At 35.7% G+C, this 15,926-nt stretch overlaps 1 protein-coding gene across 9 annotated transcripts in view; it reads left to right on the top strand.

The window, feature by feature from the left end:
- col27a1b (collagen, type XXVII, alpha 1b) overlaps positions 1-14,159 on the top strand; it is a 147,200-nt gene extending 133,041 nt beyond the window's left edge. For 3 of the 9 annotated variants that reach the window (XM_073950527.1, XM_073950528.1, XM_073950529.1), the window contains 21 exons: positions 48-101; positions 226-282; positions 375-428; positions 530-583; positions 1,604-1,657; positions 1,775-1,828; positions 1,912-2,019; positions 2,124-2,231; positions 3,184-3,291; positions 4,112-4,165; positions 5,481-5,543; positions 5,637-5,690; positions 5,781-5,816; positions 7,402-7,419; positions 7,518-7,553; positions 7,687-7,713; positions 9,315-9,377; positions 9,536-9,704; positions 11,148-11,257; positions 11,933-12,151; positions 13,377-14,159. In XM_073950527.1, coding sequence (XP_073806628.1) covers positions 48-101; positions 226-282; positions 375-428; positions 530-583; positions 1,604-1,657; positions 1,775-1,828; positions 1,912-2,019; positions 2,124-2,231; positions 3,184-3,291; positions 4,112-4,165; positions 5,481-5,543; positions 5,637-5,690; positions 5,781-5,816; positions 7,402-7,419; positions 7,518-7,553; positions 7,687-7,713; positions 9,315-9,377; positions 9,536-9,704; positions 11,148-11,257; positions 11,933-12,151; positions 13,377-13,523 — 1,647 coding nt within the window. In that variant the 3' untranslated portion in view covers positions 13,524-14,159. 9 annotated transcript variants of the gene reach the window in all.
- The last annotated feature ends 1,767 nt before the right edge of the window (positions 14,160-15,926 follow it).

Here is a 15,926-nt window from a genome sequence, read left to right as displayed (position 1 = left end):
TAGTGGTTTTGTAATCCATTTCTTTTCTTTTTTTAAATTTGCCTTAGGGTCATCAAGGGCCACAAGGTTCATTGGGATCCCCGGGACCAAAAGGTGAAAAGGTATAAATAAATACACATTATTAAAAAAAAAAGATCACATTAGCCATAACGAAACACACAGCCAAATGCATATCAGATGTTTTAGGAGGAAAAGTCCTGCAATGAATTCTGAAATCAATTTCAGGGAGAGCAAGGCGATGACGGGAAGGTTGAAGGTCCACCTGGTCCTTCTGGTGACATCGTGAGTCAGTCCATTAAATATATTTTAACTTAGTTTTGGAGAATATTGGGTGCCAACCTGATCAATATATTTGATTTTTCATTGGGTTAAAGGGACCTGTTGGCAACAGAGGAGACAGAGGAGAACCTGGTGACCCTGGATACCCAGTGAGTATCCAAAAAATATAACCAAAATTGGACACCAACAAAAATACTTTATATATCAGATTTTGAATTTCAATTCTAAAATAGATTTTGTCAATTTTAAGGGCCTTGAAGGTGTTCAAGGAGAAAGAGGAAAAGAGGGGGCTCCTGGAGTCCCTGTGAGTAAATCTACCTTTATACATCTTTAAACCTGTGTTATTTAAGTAGCACTGATATGCTTTATAGTTTTGTAAATTAGATATTTATTATTAATATATAAAATATTTAAATCTAATACAAATTATATATAAATATGTAAATATATTGTTTTGGATTTTTAGGAAATTTGTATTTACATACACATACAGTTGAAGTCAGAATTATTAGCCCCCCTGAATTATTAAACCCCCTGTTTATTTTTTTCCCCAATTTCTTTTTAACAGAGGGAAGATTTTTTTCAACACATTTCTAAACATAATAGTTTTAATAACTCATCTTTAATAACTGACTAATTTCTTTTTGCTATGATGGCAGTAAATAATATTTTACTAGATATTTTTCATGACACTTCTGTACAGCTTAAAGTGACATTTAAAGGCTAAACTAGGTTAATTAGGTTAACTAGGCAGGTTAGGGTGATTAGGCAAGTTATTGTATAACGATGGTTTGTTTTGTAGACTATCGAGAAAAAAATTAGCTTAAAGGGGCTAATAATTTTGAACTTAAAATAGTGTTTAAAATATTCAAAACTTCTTTTATTTTAGCCGAAATAAAACAAATCAGACTTTCTCCAGAAGAAAAAAAATATTATCAGACATACTGTGAAAATGTCCTTGCTCTGTTAAGCATCATTTGGGAAATATTTAAAAAATAAAATAAAATCAAAAGGGGGCTAATAATTCTGACTTCAACTGTATATTATATAATTACAAAAACATTTATTTGGATTAGAATAATCATGATTAATCTTTTGTCACAATATTTTTATTTTCACTAAATGATGGTAGTTTTGTTTTGCATTTGTTTTTGTTTTTCTTTTATAAACTAAAAAAAAATTGTAAAAAAATCCTTTGCAACTACCTGAAATAACATCAAATAATATTATTTATCAATGTATTTGTTACACTTTATGTTATTTAGTTAAGTATCCGTAATTAGTTTTCTTAATTTTCATCCTATTTCCCTTTCTAAAACAACAGGGGAATTCAGGGCCTAGAGGTTTTCCAGGGCCCAAAGGATCTAAAGGCAATAAAGTAAGAAAATAACTAACATGTAAACAAGTGCACACACATATATGGTTAATTTATACATACATAAACATCTAATTTAAATAATTTTAATGGCTCAACTGAATAACTGATTGTATTCAGGGTCCAAAAGGCAAAAACAGTCCTCGTGGTGAATCTGGAAACCGAGGGTCTCCTGTAAGCAAATTTCCTATACCCAGAAATGATTTCAGTAACATCTTAATAAAACGGCAACTGATGTTACTGTGTATTTTATTCAGGGTCCTGTTGGTGTTCCTGGGCCCAGAGGGGTCATCGGTCGAGAGGGTTTTGAGGGGGATCCTGGACCCGATGGAGCTGCTGGGAAAGATGGAGCTAAAGGAATGCCAGTAAGACAATGAATGTAATTCTCAATGTCCTCAGTGTAAACCTTCATTTGGCCCAGGTGCTTTATATGGTTTGTGATGTTGTGGTTTGTTATTTCCCCTATTAGGGTGATCTTGGACATGATGGGGATGTTGGGCTGCCTGGAAAACCGGGTCCTCAAGGAAATGCAGGAGCACCAGGTCTACCAGGAGTTCAAGGCTCTTTTGGGCCAAAGGTACTTTGCTTATATATAGATAGTTTGCTTTTGTTTGTGTGTGTCACTGTTGGGGATAAAGTACATCCATGAGGTTGTTATCACAGAATAAAGCCTCACAGGTTTATAGGCAGCCCGACGTGAATCGGAGAACTACTATATAAGACTGAAGGGCTTTATTCTGCGAAAACAACCATCCTGGAGGTTCTTTATCAAATTATACATAAATCATTGTTCTGAGCCGTAGAAGTTTCTTAATTCTTAAATTAAATGCAAAGCTGACAGAAACGAAAACAGCTGATGAAGTATACACTAACCTGCACATTATTCAGCCACAAGATGGCGCCAAACAATTAAAAACCCTGGCCTGACAGACAAGCAGATACCAAAGAATGTGTATGTAAGTATATGGATGTGAACGTATTCACTGACGTGATTGGAAGCTCCTGGATGAGTCTGAGCTATTTAGCGGTTATTGTGTCTGAATAGCATTCCTTGGAACGTCGCATCTGACCAATCAGAATCAAGTATTCCAGACACCCATGTAATAATTCTTATTATTTAATGGGGAGTCTGATTGACTGATGAACAATGCCCCATCATCAATTACTCTGTTTATACTTCTGTTATATTACCACACCTGAAGACATGGTACAGATGCTGTATCGTGGTGGCCTCAAACTCAATTTCTAGAGGGCTACAGCTCAGCTGATGTTTTTCTCCAACCACCTCCAACTCAAACCTGCTTAATAGTCTCTGGTAGACTTGAACACCTTGATTAGTTGGATCAGTTGTGTTTGATTAGGGTTGAAGCAAAACTGTGCAGAGCTGCGGCTCTCGAAGAATCGAGTTTGAGACGTATGCTGTGTTGTAGGACCTTTGTCAGCTTTATGTCCTCAATAGCTCCTGTGTGGCTCAGTTATTTCTGGTGTATGTCAGTATTAGTTGATTTTAGCTTCATTGTTTCTCTTAGGGGGAAAGGGGCATCCCTGGCCAATCTGGACCTCCAGGCAAAAGAGGACTGAACGGAGGAATGGGATTTCCTGGAAAACAAGGCGACCAAGGCTTCAAAGGACAACCTGTGAGTATGATTTCCCTCTATGGGGCCATTTACAACACAACACAGCTTTCAGCCAAAGTGAACTATATTTATAAACTAATTTGGAGAGGATCACGTTCTTATGATTGATCACAGCTTGTCCCACATTAGCAAACGCATGATTCACCAATCGGATGATTCCTAACTTACTATAAATAACCATAGTTTCTTACCTCAGTTATCTTTGTCTTGAAGATTCCCCCCTTCCACCCCTACTCCCCCTCTCTTTTCCTTGATAGGGCGGCACGGCGGCGCAGTGGTTAGCACTGTTGCCTCACAGCAGTAATGTCACTGGTTCAAGTCCTTACCAGGCCAGTCGACGTTTCTGTGTGGAGTTTTCATGTTCTCCCTGTGCTCGCATGGGTTTCCACTGGGTTCTCCAGTTTCCTCCCGCAGTCCAAAGACATGCGACATGGGTGAATTGACCAAACCAAATTGGCACCATAGATGATCTCCTAATCCGCAGTAAATCTCTCCATAGCAATCCCTAATTTGTCATTAGCCATAAATACACAGCGGAGTTCTCGAGACCTACCTGAGCTCAAACTCCCCTCTCGCCCTGCAAACGGGAGGGAGCCCCTGGGCTCGAGGATCTACTGAGCTCAGGGCTCTCTCCCGGGACAGCATGCCAAACGCGCTTTATAATCAATAATCAGCTAGGTTTGAACTTCAGAAAAATTAAAACTCATTTTGTTTAACACTTAATCAATGAATAAATGGCATCAGTGACATTTCTTTAGCACACACTGAAGATTGATGCTACCTGCTGATCTGCTAGTGTGTTGTTTGTATTGTTCTTTAGGGTGATGCTGGTGAACAGGGATTTCCTGGAGTTCTTGGAATATTTGGACCACAGGTAAACTCAAAAGAAGAATAGCGGTGTAACTCCGGTCTCCTGGCCAAAGTTCCCCATTTGGTCCTTACTTATCATGGCCTCCTAATCATCCCCATCCACTGAATTGGCTCTATCACTGTCTCTTCACTCCACCAGTACCTGGTGTGTGGTGAGCGCACTGGCGCCGTTGTCTTGTGGCTGCCGTCACATCATCCAAGTGGATGCTGCACACTGGTGGTGGTGTGAAGAGACTCCCCTCATGATTGTGAAGCGCTTTGGGTGTATGGCCATACACAATAATTGCGCTATAAATACACATTACATTAAAAAATAAAAGTCAACCTGTCGCGTTTTTATGGCCCTGTTTACTTTAAAATATGTTACTGATCTTATTATGATGATAACGAAAGTCTTATTATTCTGTGATGTTCCCATTTTTTTTAAAGAGGACCTATTATGCCCCTTTTTTACAAGATCTCAAATAAGTCCCTAGAGTGTGTATGTGAATTTTTAGCTCAAAATACCTCACAAATAATGCTTTAGAACTCTTTGCAACCGCCCCTTTTATGTTTTGATTCTAATTGGGTCCTTTTGGTTAATTTCGCTTTAAATTCAAATGAGATTGTGCTTTTTTCAAAAGAGGGTGGAGCTACAAATGCCTGTGTGTCAGCATAGTGGCAGATTCATATACAAGACATTGAAGTCCTATGCTAATGAGGGAGAGATCATCACTAATGGGCGGGGCTTTCCTTCTCTGATGACACGTACATTGGGAGAATGTCAATCAAAGTGTTTCTGCAGACTGTTTTTATCAAGTGTGATTATAAAAGAATAAAATTGATCAACTTTTTCCATTAGAATCTGGTTATATTTAAGGACTGATGCCACACAACTGTGTTTAAACCCCTTATTAAAGTGATTTTTGCATAATAGGTCACCTTTAAAAAATGCTTGTTTCAATTCAGAACCTTCTAAGTACTTCTAGTATACTGTTTTTTAAATACTATTAATTCAGACATAGTACTCGGCTAGCATACTACTTTTAACATAACATATAGTAGGTATATATGCAATTTTTAACACAGCCCAAGTGTTTTTTATGATTATACATTAAAAAATGTTGAACATAACCCAGCATTACAATCTAAAAATCTTTTAAAATAATAATAATAAATCAAATGTATGGCTAAAAATTTATGGTGAATGAGAGCAGAAGTCTCGAGCCAACAAGCTGCCAATGGGTGTGTCTTCTCGTACATGAAAGAATAAGGGCAATAGTAATAAACAGTCAATTGTTCTTCCTTTCTGACTCCTAAAGAGTTTCTGTCATTCAAAGGGGCCTCCTGGAGACTTCGGTCCAGTGGGTGTGCAAGGACCTAAGGGTCCTCAGGGTTTAATGGTAAGTACCACTGTGAGAACTGATGTGAAAACACCAGTGAGATGAATGAAGAGTTCTTGATCAGCAACTACTGTAGGTGTTTCTTCTTTTAAGGGGATGCAAGGAGCCATCGGACCAGTTGGGATCATTGGGCCGAGTGGTAACCCAGTATGTATGATCCAAATCATTCAGCAAACCTTGTTCTTTATGTGCTTTTTAATTAGGTTCACAAAACATATCTCTTCTTTCTTATATTAGGGACCGCAAGGAGACAAAGGAAACAAAGGGGAAATGGTAAGATGTTTTTGGAAACTTTTAATTATGTCAGCCCCTATTTAATTTCTCCAATTTCCTATTTTATATAATAAACCACTTTATAAATCAAAAGGTATTGGAAAATCTCACATATTATTCACTTTGTTATTGCAAATTTTGGATCAACTGTTATTCATTCATGCTATTTTTTAGTGTGGAATGAAAACATGCTTATCCATAACAGAAAAATTTAAACTACATGTTATTTCACACTAAAGTCATGCAAACATCATGCTAATTCATACTTGAAACTATACTATATTATACTATACTATACTTTACTATACTATACTTTACTATCATAATCCATACAGGAAACATGTTAGAAGATGCTAATTCATACTAGAAACATGCTAGTAACATGCTAATTCACACTACAAGCTATACTAAACTATACTATGCTATAATATACAATACTGGAGACATGTTAGAAGATGCTAATTCATACCAAAAAAATGTGAATAACATGCTAATTCATACTAGAAACTATAGTATACTGTGATATACTATACAATACTAATCCATGCTGGAATTATGTTAAAGGATGCTAATTCATACTAGAAACATGCTAAAAGTATGCTAATTTGTACTAGAAACTACACTATACTGTGATATACAATATATACTATACTATACTCTAATATACTAAACTAATCCATACAGGTAACATGTTAAAATATGCTAATTCATACTAGAAACAAGCTAATAACTTGCTAATTCATACTAGAAACTATACTATATTAATCCATACTGGAAACATGTGAAAAGATGCTAATTTACACTAGAAACATGCTAATAACATGTTAGTTTATACTAGAAACTATTCTATACTAATCAATACTGAAAACATGTTAGAGGATGGTAATTCATACAAGAAACATGCAAATAAAATGGTAATTCATACTAGAAACTATACTATACTGTGATATATTATACTATACTAATCCATGCTGGAAATGTTAAAGGATGCTAATTCATACAAGAAACATGCTAATAGTATGCTAATTCTTACAAGGAACTATACTATACTGTGATATACTATACTATAATATAATTTACTATACTCATCCATGAACATGTAAAAATATGCTAATTCTCACTAGAAACATGCTAATATCATGCTAATTCATACTAGAAACTATACTATACTATAATAATCCATACTGAGAGCATGTTAAAGATGCTAATTCATACCAGAAACATGCTAATTCATACTAGAAACTATTCTATACTATACTACAATGTACTATACTATACTAATCCATACGGGAAACATGTTAATCAATACTAGCAACATGTTAATAGCATGCTAATTCATACTAGAAACTATACCATACTATGATATATTATAGTGGAAACATGTTAAAACATGCTAATTTATACTAAAAACATGCTAACAACATGCAAATTCAAAAGAATTAATGAACACAAGATCCAGAAGAAAATTTTAACTGAACTGGCAGGAACAGTAATGTATTCTTGATGACAACTTCTAAGTGACTTTATGGTTTAAAAGTGTTCATTGCAGAGTATAATTCTGTGGTTTTTCTTTTATTTTAAACAGGGTGTTCAGGGACCCAGGGTATGTTTGATCCAATCGCCTTAAATATTACTTACCACCTTTTTACATAAGTTAAGTGGCATGTTTTTAACAAACCATTTTTTTTTTGTTCCCATCAGGGGCCTCCAGGTCCTCGTGGACCACCGGGACCTCCAGTGAGTATTTTTAATCCATTTTATCAAGCATATGAATAGCGTTTATGACTGAAGAATAATATCAAGGTTGAGTTGCATTTAGCTGAAGCTTATGGATTTAATACTTGTTTCTTATTCTCTCATTTGTTTACAGGGGCTTCCTGCTGTAGCCTTTTCTCATGTAAGACATCTCTGATGATATAAACTTCAATACAGAACACTAGATATTCTCAATAAAAAATGCTACTAAATGTCACCACTAGAAATAATATATATATATATATATATATATATATATATATATATATATATATATATATATATATATATATATATATATATATATATATATATATATATATATATATATATATAAAATACTAAGCTTTTTTCTCTTTGTAAAAATAATGGTGGCTTAAGAAATGCTAATAATTCTTGCATGGTAATGACATGCCAATGATGTCACATGCTAGCAACATGCTAATTCATGCTAGCAACATGCTAACTTATACTGAAATCATGATAACAACATGCTAACACATACTAGTAAACATGTTAGCAACCTGCTAATTCATACTGGAAACAATTGTAATTCATACTAGAAAAAAATGTTAGTGACATGATGATTCATACTTGCAACATGGCAAATCATACTGGAAACATGTTACTGACATGCTAATTATGATGGCTACATGCTATTTCATACTAAAAAATGTTAACAGCATGTTAACATGTACTAGAAACATGCTAGCAACATGCTAATTCATACTAAAAAATGCTAATCCAAGCTACCAACATACTATTTTATATTAAAATTATGTTAACTACATGCTAATCAATACTAAATTCGTGCCAACAACATGCTAGATCATACTAGAAACATGTTGGTGACATGATAATTTATGATAGCAACATGGCAAATCATACTAGAAACATGCTACCATCATGCTATTTATGATTGCTTTGTGCTATTTCATACTAAAATGTTAACAACATATTAATATGTACTAGAAACATGCTAGCAACATGCTAATTAATACTAAAATCATGTTAACAACATGAAAATTCATACTGGGAACATGGTTAAAATACATATGCTAATCTATAAAATAAACATGCTAACAACATGGTAATTCATGCTGATAACATGCTAACAGCATGCTAATTCATACTGGAAACATGTTAACAATGTGCTAATTTATACTGGAAGCATTCTAACATGCTAATACATGTTAGCATGTTAATTCATACTGGAAACATGCAAATCCATTTTAAAGTCATGCTAACAACATGATAATTCATACTAGAAACATGTTAGCAACATGGCAATTCGTACTGGGAACATGGTAAAACTATGCTAATCTAAAAAATAAACATGCGAACAGCTTGAAAATTCATACTAGAAACATGCTAACAACATGCTAATTCATACAGGAAACATTCTAACATGCTAATTCATGCTAGCAACATGGCAAATCATACTGGAAACATGCTACTGACATGCTAATTATGATAGCTACATGCTATTTCATACTACAGTCATGTTAACAGCATGTTAATATGTACTAGAAACATGTTAGCAACATATCAATTCATACTGGGAACATGGTAAATATATGCTAATCTAAAATAAACTTGCTAACAACATGGTAATTCATACTGGAAACATGCTAACAACATGCTTATTCATACTGGAAACGTTAACAACATGCTAATTCATACTGGAAACATTTTAACATGATAATACATGCTAGCAACATGTTAATTTTTTTTTTCTCTTAGGAAAATGAGGCCCTTGGTGCTGCTTTACATGTTTTTGATTCCCGCTCCGCAATAAGATCTGAAGTAGGTGCATTGGTGCAAGCAGTGTCGGAAACCTATCAGAGATTAGTTTTAGGCATTAGCAAATAAACATTAGAGTTGTGTCTGTTCTGTGACTACAGTTACTGTAATTTTTTGCAAACAGGGACACAATGTTAGCTAACAACTTATTCAATTCACAGATGTATCAGGATACTGACCTTCCGCTGCTGGATCAAGGAAGCGAGATTTTTAAGACTCTTCACTACCTCAGCATCCTGATCCACAGTATCAAAAACCCGCTGGGAACGCAGGAGAATCCGGCCAGAATGTGCAGGGATCTGCTTGAATGCGAGCACCGGTTGAATGATGGTGAGATTGTAAACTGCATTGTTTTTGCTCTGGAAAATAGCCCCCAGCTTGGTAACTACGCAACAGTGCTGCGTAACATCATTGTGCCTGCTGCAGCCAATAGATATATACATTAGATGTTGCCTACCCTGCTGTTGTCTATTAGAAGGAATGCTTCAACAGAGCCGCCATTTTAGTACAGGGTAGCACTCCTTTGAAATGAATGCGGGACCAAGGTGCAGTGGAGGACTGTGGCCATCCAAAGCCTGAGATATACACATATATACACATATATCTGTGATCGCAAATTTTTTAAATGACTTATAATTATAATTTTGCATTACTTTTCTATATCGATGGATAAGTGACCGCATGGGCATTGCGGACAAAGAGCATGTTTGTGTCATGGAAATGTATTATCCTCCCTCCCTGTTTAATCTGATCTAATCCAAGTCCTGAAACACACCTCCTCTCCTGCTTTCACTTCTCATTCTGCGAAGCAAGGGATTTGTTTGTGAATGAATCGCTGTTATGAACGACTCATTCACTTATCCGACAATAATTCAAGTTTCTGCCACCGCAGCATCTTTTTGTCATATTTCTTAACATTGTTAGCTTATTTTATTCAACAAAACTAGCATAAGCCTAGAATTTAGTGTGAGTTGGTGCTCCTTTGCCTAATTGTGAATGCAGTAGGTGACTGTATCATCATCAATAACGTGACTTGTTGAGCACTATTTAACTATTAAATGTTCTGCCTGTGTGTGTGTGTTTTTTTTTATTTATTTTTTGCTTATTACTACACCCGTGCACAGCGCTAAAGTCTAGCATCTTCACATTGGCGCACTGTCTTGACTAGTGCGGTTGAATGACATTTGGCCTAGGAGCACTGGACAAATGTTGCAGCGCTATTGACGCATGCTCAGGGTCCGTATGTGATATCTAGTGTATATATCTATGGCTGCAACCATGGTAGTTCAAACAAAGTTCTTTGACTATGAAACTAAATGAACTATATAAAATGAGACTATAGTTCCTAGCCATATCAGCCTAGAAAAAAAACAGGCAATTTAACTACAAAAGAGTCAAGCTTTAAGTAGAAAAAAATTAAAAACTATTTGAGTGAGATGCTAAGTGTCTAATCTGATTCAATGATCTATGCTAAGCTATGCTAAAAGTGCTCCTGCCAGACTCTCGAATTGACTGAATTGATTCAAAAATAGTAAAACTCAACAGTTTAACTCAAGGAGAGTTGTAAAATTTAGGGAAAAAGAGGAGTGTTTCTTTTAGTTACTGCCATATGATTGACTAATGAGACATTTGCTTTAAAATTTGAAGTCGTGTACCTAAAGTGGTCAGCAAGTGTAATAAAACAGTTAATAAACAACTGTGGTTGTAGTTTGTCATATGTGATAGAAATGAATAGTGTAGGATCGTTCATTTCATTCATTTTCTTTATTTCAGGCACTTATTGGATAGATCCTAACCTGGGCTGCTCCTCTGACAACATTGAAGTGACCTGTAGCTTCACCAATGGAGGTCAAACCTGCCTTAAGCCAGTCACTGCATCCAAGGTCTTTAAAGCACACAACCAGCTATAACTTTATATATTTCACTGAATCTGTATTTGCATCATTCCAAAGATTGCTGTTGAGTTTAAAGGGGACCTGTTATGCCTTTTTTTACAAGATCTAAAATAAGTTTCTGATGTTCATAGAGTGTGTATGTGAAGTTTCAGCTCAAAATATCCCACAACTAATGTTTTATAACTCTTTGAAACCGCCCGTTTCAGGCTTTGTGCTGTTTTAGTGACTGTCGCTTTAAATTCAAGTGAGATTGTGCTCTTTTCAAAAGAGGGAGGAGCTTCTAATGCCTGTGTGTCAGCATAGTGGCAGATTAAAAAACAAGATTAATGTCCTATGCTAATGAGGAAGAGATGGTCACTAATGGGCGGGGCTTTCTCCCTCTGATGACACGTACAAAGGGAGAATGTCAATCAAAGTGTTTCTGCAGACTGTTTTAACGAACTGATTATGAAGAATATAATTAATTTTTACCATTAGAAGCTGGTCATATAAACACACTGTTGCCACACAACTGTGTTTAAACCCATTTAAAAGTGAATTTTGCACAATAGGCCCCCTTTAAAGAGTTCTTATGTTGCTTTTTGTGTCCATTTTTCTGCAGAATAGATTGCTCAAAGTGTCTCTTTTCTTGTGGTAATCAGTTTTTTTACTTCTTTCCTAAAGCTGGAGATCGGAGTCAGTCTGATCCAGATGAACTTCATCCACCTCCTGAGCTCTGAGGCTGTGCAGATCATCACCGTTCACTGTCTGAACATCTCCGTTTGGGCATCGGAAGACTCCAAAACACCTTCCTCCAGCATGGTATACTTTAAAGCCTGGGATGGACAGATAATCGAGGCTGGAGGATTCATCGAGCCTGATTTGCTAAAGGATGAGTGCTGGGTATGTTTATTGTAATCATTTATTTATTAGCAACTGCCAGGTTTCACAGGCATCAGGGGGTTCACAAGACAACATAAGTAAGATCATGCAATTGCCACATACCATATGTGTTGTATTGTGTTTTTTCGGGATCAGTTTGAGTATGGCTACACCTCTAGTATTTAGGGTTGTCAAAAAAGTATCAACCTCCATATCAATTGGTACTGATACAAGGTCCCATGATTTGCTTTGAAATGTGCATTCAATGTTTGACGTAATCTCAACCGAAATGTGAAGAGAGGGTGGGACCAATGACTGTAAAAAATATGGATGACGTGACATTGAACACTTTGAATCCAAAACGCCTCATAACTATCGCAAAAAACTGCTGAAATTGGAGCCCAGGCATGCATAGAAAGACTACCTGATGGAGCTAGAGACAGAGCCACGGAATCAGACTTCCAGTCAAACCAAGTGTATCTGTCTGCGGCCAGCAAGACGGAGGCATAATATGAAGGAGCGTAACTTGTAGTAAGTTATAGGTGTAACTTGCAGTCATCGAGATCCCATAGAACCATGCAAGATGTCGCAACGAGATGTTGTTGGCAAGATAGCGGAAATACTTACCAGAGAACATTTTTATCAAATGTTTTCATGAGTTTTCTCCAAATTTATCCACAACCTATTCATTTGAAATACTATTATATTCATTCGTTTAGTAACTCCACTTGCTGACTTCTTCATCTGTTTTATCATGACATTTAGACTACTTGGCATAGAGTAATAGTCTAAATATCAACAGGATATTTACACATCCAAGCACTATACAAAATAATCCTTATCAAGTTGTACAATAAATTTTAATTATTTACTTTAATTTATAATAATAACTTTAATTATTCTTTACTAGGAGTTTTAAAATAAAAAGCCAAAGGAAAATGATGGGGGGGGGGTCTTTCCAAAATGAAGATAGGGAGTAAAGTTAGGCTGAATATTTATGTTAAATTTGTAATAATCCGATTGGCTAGCTAATGATTACCAATAGTGACCAGCTGTGGTCAATCACATCATGTGCTCCTCTCGAAATTAATTTGTGAGACTTCACTTAAAGGAACACAAAGCAGGATTGGTTTCAATTCGCCGCAGTGATTCGCTGCAATTTTCATGTTGGCTATAAAAAATCTACCACCTCTATTAGACTTCCTCATTTTCACAACTAATCCTACCGCTTTTTTTTCCTATGTAGATCACAGATGGTAGATGGCATCAAACACAGTTCATTTTCCGGACGCAGGACCCAAACTTACTACCCATTGTGGAGATCTACAACTTGCCCAGCACTAAACCTGGCTCACATTACCACCTGGAGGTGGGCCCTGTGTGCTTTTTATAAGGAGAAATCACCACCGAGGCCTTAAAATCCCTGATCAATGGCATCCAAGAGCTTCTGTGCTGTCACCAAAGCTGTATTAAGTTCAGTACACCATGTCTCAAACCTGTACGGAAGCCTTTAACAGGAGGAACCAGGAACACAGAGCAGCTTTGGAAAAAACAAAAGAAGACTTTCTACATGAACCGCTCAGGATGACATTTGCTCTTTTTTTCAGAGCTAAGTTTCTCCTGCTTTTTTAAAACTCTGATAGTCTTAATTTATTCATAGGTGGGTTTTTTGGCACATGATCCATGTGGACAAGCTTTTCGGATCATTTAAGACGTTTGTAATGAAGTACTTATTTTGTATTCTACAGTTATACACAATCATGTGTTTTATTTATACATGTTTGTGTGTGTGTATATTTTCTGTAAAGTGCAATAGAGGATGAACAGATTGTTTTTTTTTAAAGATGAATCTTGCTTTTGGCTGTTTAATGTAAAAGTGACGTTTACTGTCACTCATATCATTTGATTCAGGTTTAATTATTAGAGGAAGCCGAGGCTCATTGACGATATGTGCCTCAGCCTACACTGAATATGTTGTTCCAGATACATTTTCTTGTACATTTCAGATGACAAATCCACTAGAGGGCGCTGTCTATGGTTTTGTGAATCTAAAATATATTACGTTTTCTCCATGTTTTAAGATGGGACTTGTCATACGGATCACCTAGCAAACCACTAACCAATAGTGTTTTCAGAAACAGACGCAAGAGAAAAGATATAACATATCTTTAGCTTAGCTTAGCATAGATCATTGAATCAGATTCGACCATTAGCATCTCATTAAAAAAGGACCACTTTTGAACATTTTTCAGCCTACATTAACATTTCTACATTAACATTTTGTTGTACATTTTAGATGACAAATCCACTAGAGGGTGCTGTCTACAGTGTTGTGAATCTGAAATACATTACTTAGGCTATGTTTCTACACATTCGAAGACTGGACTACAATCCAGTCGTACGGATCACCTAGCGAACCACTGACCTAAACCCAACCAATAGTGTTTTCAGAAACAAACGTAAGCGAAAAAATATATCCAAAAAGTTATATGAAGGTGCGAACATTTATACCTTAAAGAAACACTCCACTCATTTTTAATAGTCTCATTTTATAAATCACCTAGCATTAAACAGTTGACTTAAATCATTTTTTAATCCATTCAGCCGATCTCCATTTCTGACAGGAGCCCTTTTAGCTTAGCTTAGCATAGATCATTGAATCAGATTAGACCAGGGGTGTCCAAACTTGGTCCTGGAGGGCTGCTGTCCTGCATATTTTAGTTATCACCCCAATTAAACACACATGAACAAGCTCATCAAGCTCTTTCTAGTTGTACTAGACGTCCAGGCAGGTTTGTTGGACCTAAACTAAGCAGGACACTGGCCCTCCACGACCGAGTTTGGACACCCCTAGATTAGTCCATTAGCATCTCATTAAAAAAATGACCACTTTTGATAATTTTTCCACCTACATTAAATACTTTGCTCCGGATAAGTTTTATTGTACGTTTCAGATGACAAATCCACTAGAGGGCGCTGTCTATGATTTTGTGAATCTGAAATATGTTACTTAGGCTACGTTTTCTACACATTCGAAGACTGGACTTCAGTCGGACGGATCACCTAGCGAACCACTGACCTAAACGCAACCAATAGTGTTTTCAGAAATGAACGTAAGTGAAAAGATATAACATATCCAAAAAAAAAAATATATATATATATATATATATATATATATCAACGTGCGAACATTTATACTTTGAGGAGACACACCACTTTTCAAGTCAACCTAGCATTAAACATTTGACTTTAACCATTTTTGAATCCATTCAGCCAATCTCCAGTTCTGACCTAAACGCAACCAATAGTGTTTTCAGAAATGAACGTAAGCGAAAAGATATAACATATCCAAAAAAAAAAAAATATATATATATATATATATATATATATATACTGTATATATATATATATATATATATATATATATATATATATATATATATATATATATATACATATATATATATCAACGTGCGAACATTTATACTTTGAGGAAACACACCACTTTTCAAGTCAACCTAGCATTAAACATTTGACTTTAACCATTTTTGAATCCATTCAGCCAATCTCCAGTTCTGACAGGACCACTTTGTTAGCTTAGCATAGATCATTGAATCAGATTAGACCATTAGCATCTCATAAAAAAAAGACCAATTTTGATCATTTTTCAGCCTATATTAAATACATTGCTCCGCATCAGTTTTGTTGTAGGTTTCACATGACAAATCCACTAGAGGGCGCTGTCTAGAGTTTTGAGAATCTGTAACATGTTACTTAGGCTACACATTCTAAGACT

Source organism: Danio rerio, chromosome 5 (genome assembly GCF_049306965.1).
Source record: "Danio rerio strain Tuebingen ecotype United States chromosome 5, GRCz12tu, whole genome shotgun sequence".
NCBI classification, from domain to species: Eukaryota; Metazoa; Chordata; class Actinopteri; order Cypriniformes; family Danionidae; genus Danio; species Danio rerio.
Note: the sequence above shows the minus strand (reverse complement) of the source record. Positions and strands in the feature narration are given on the sequence as shown.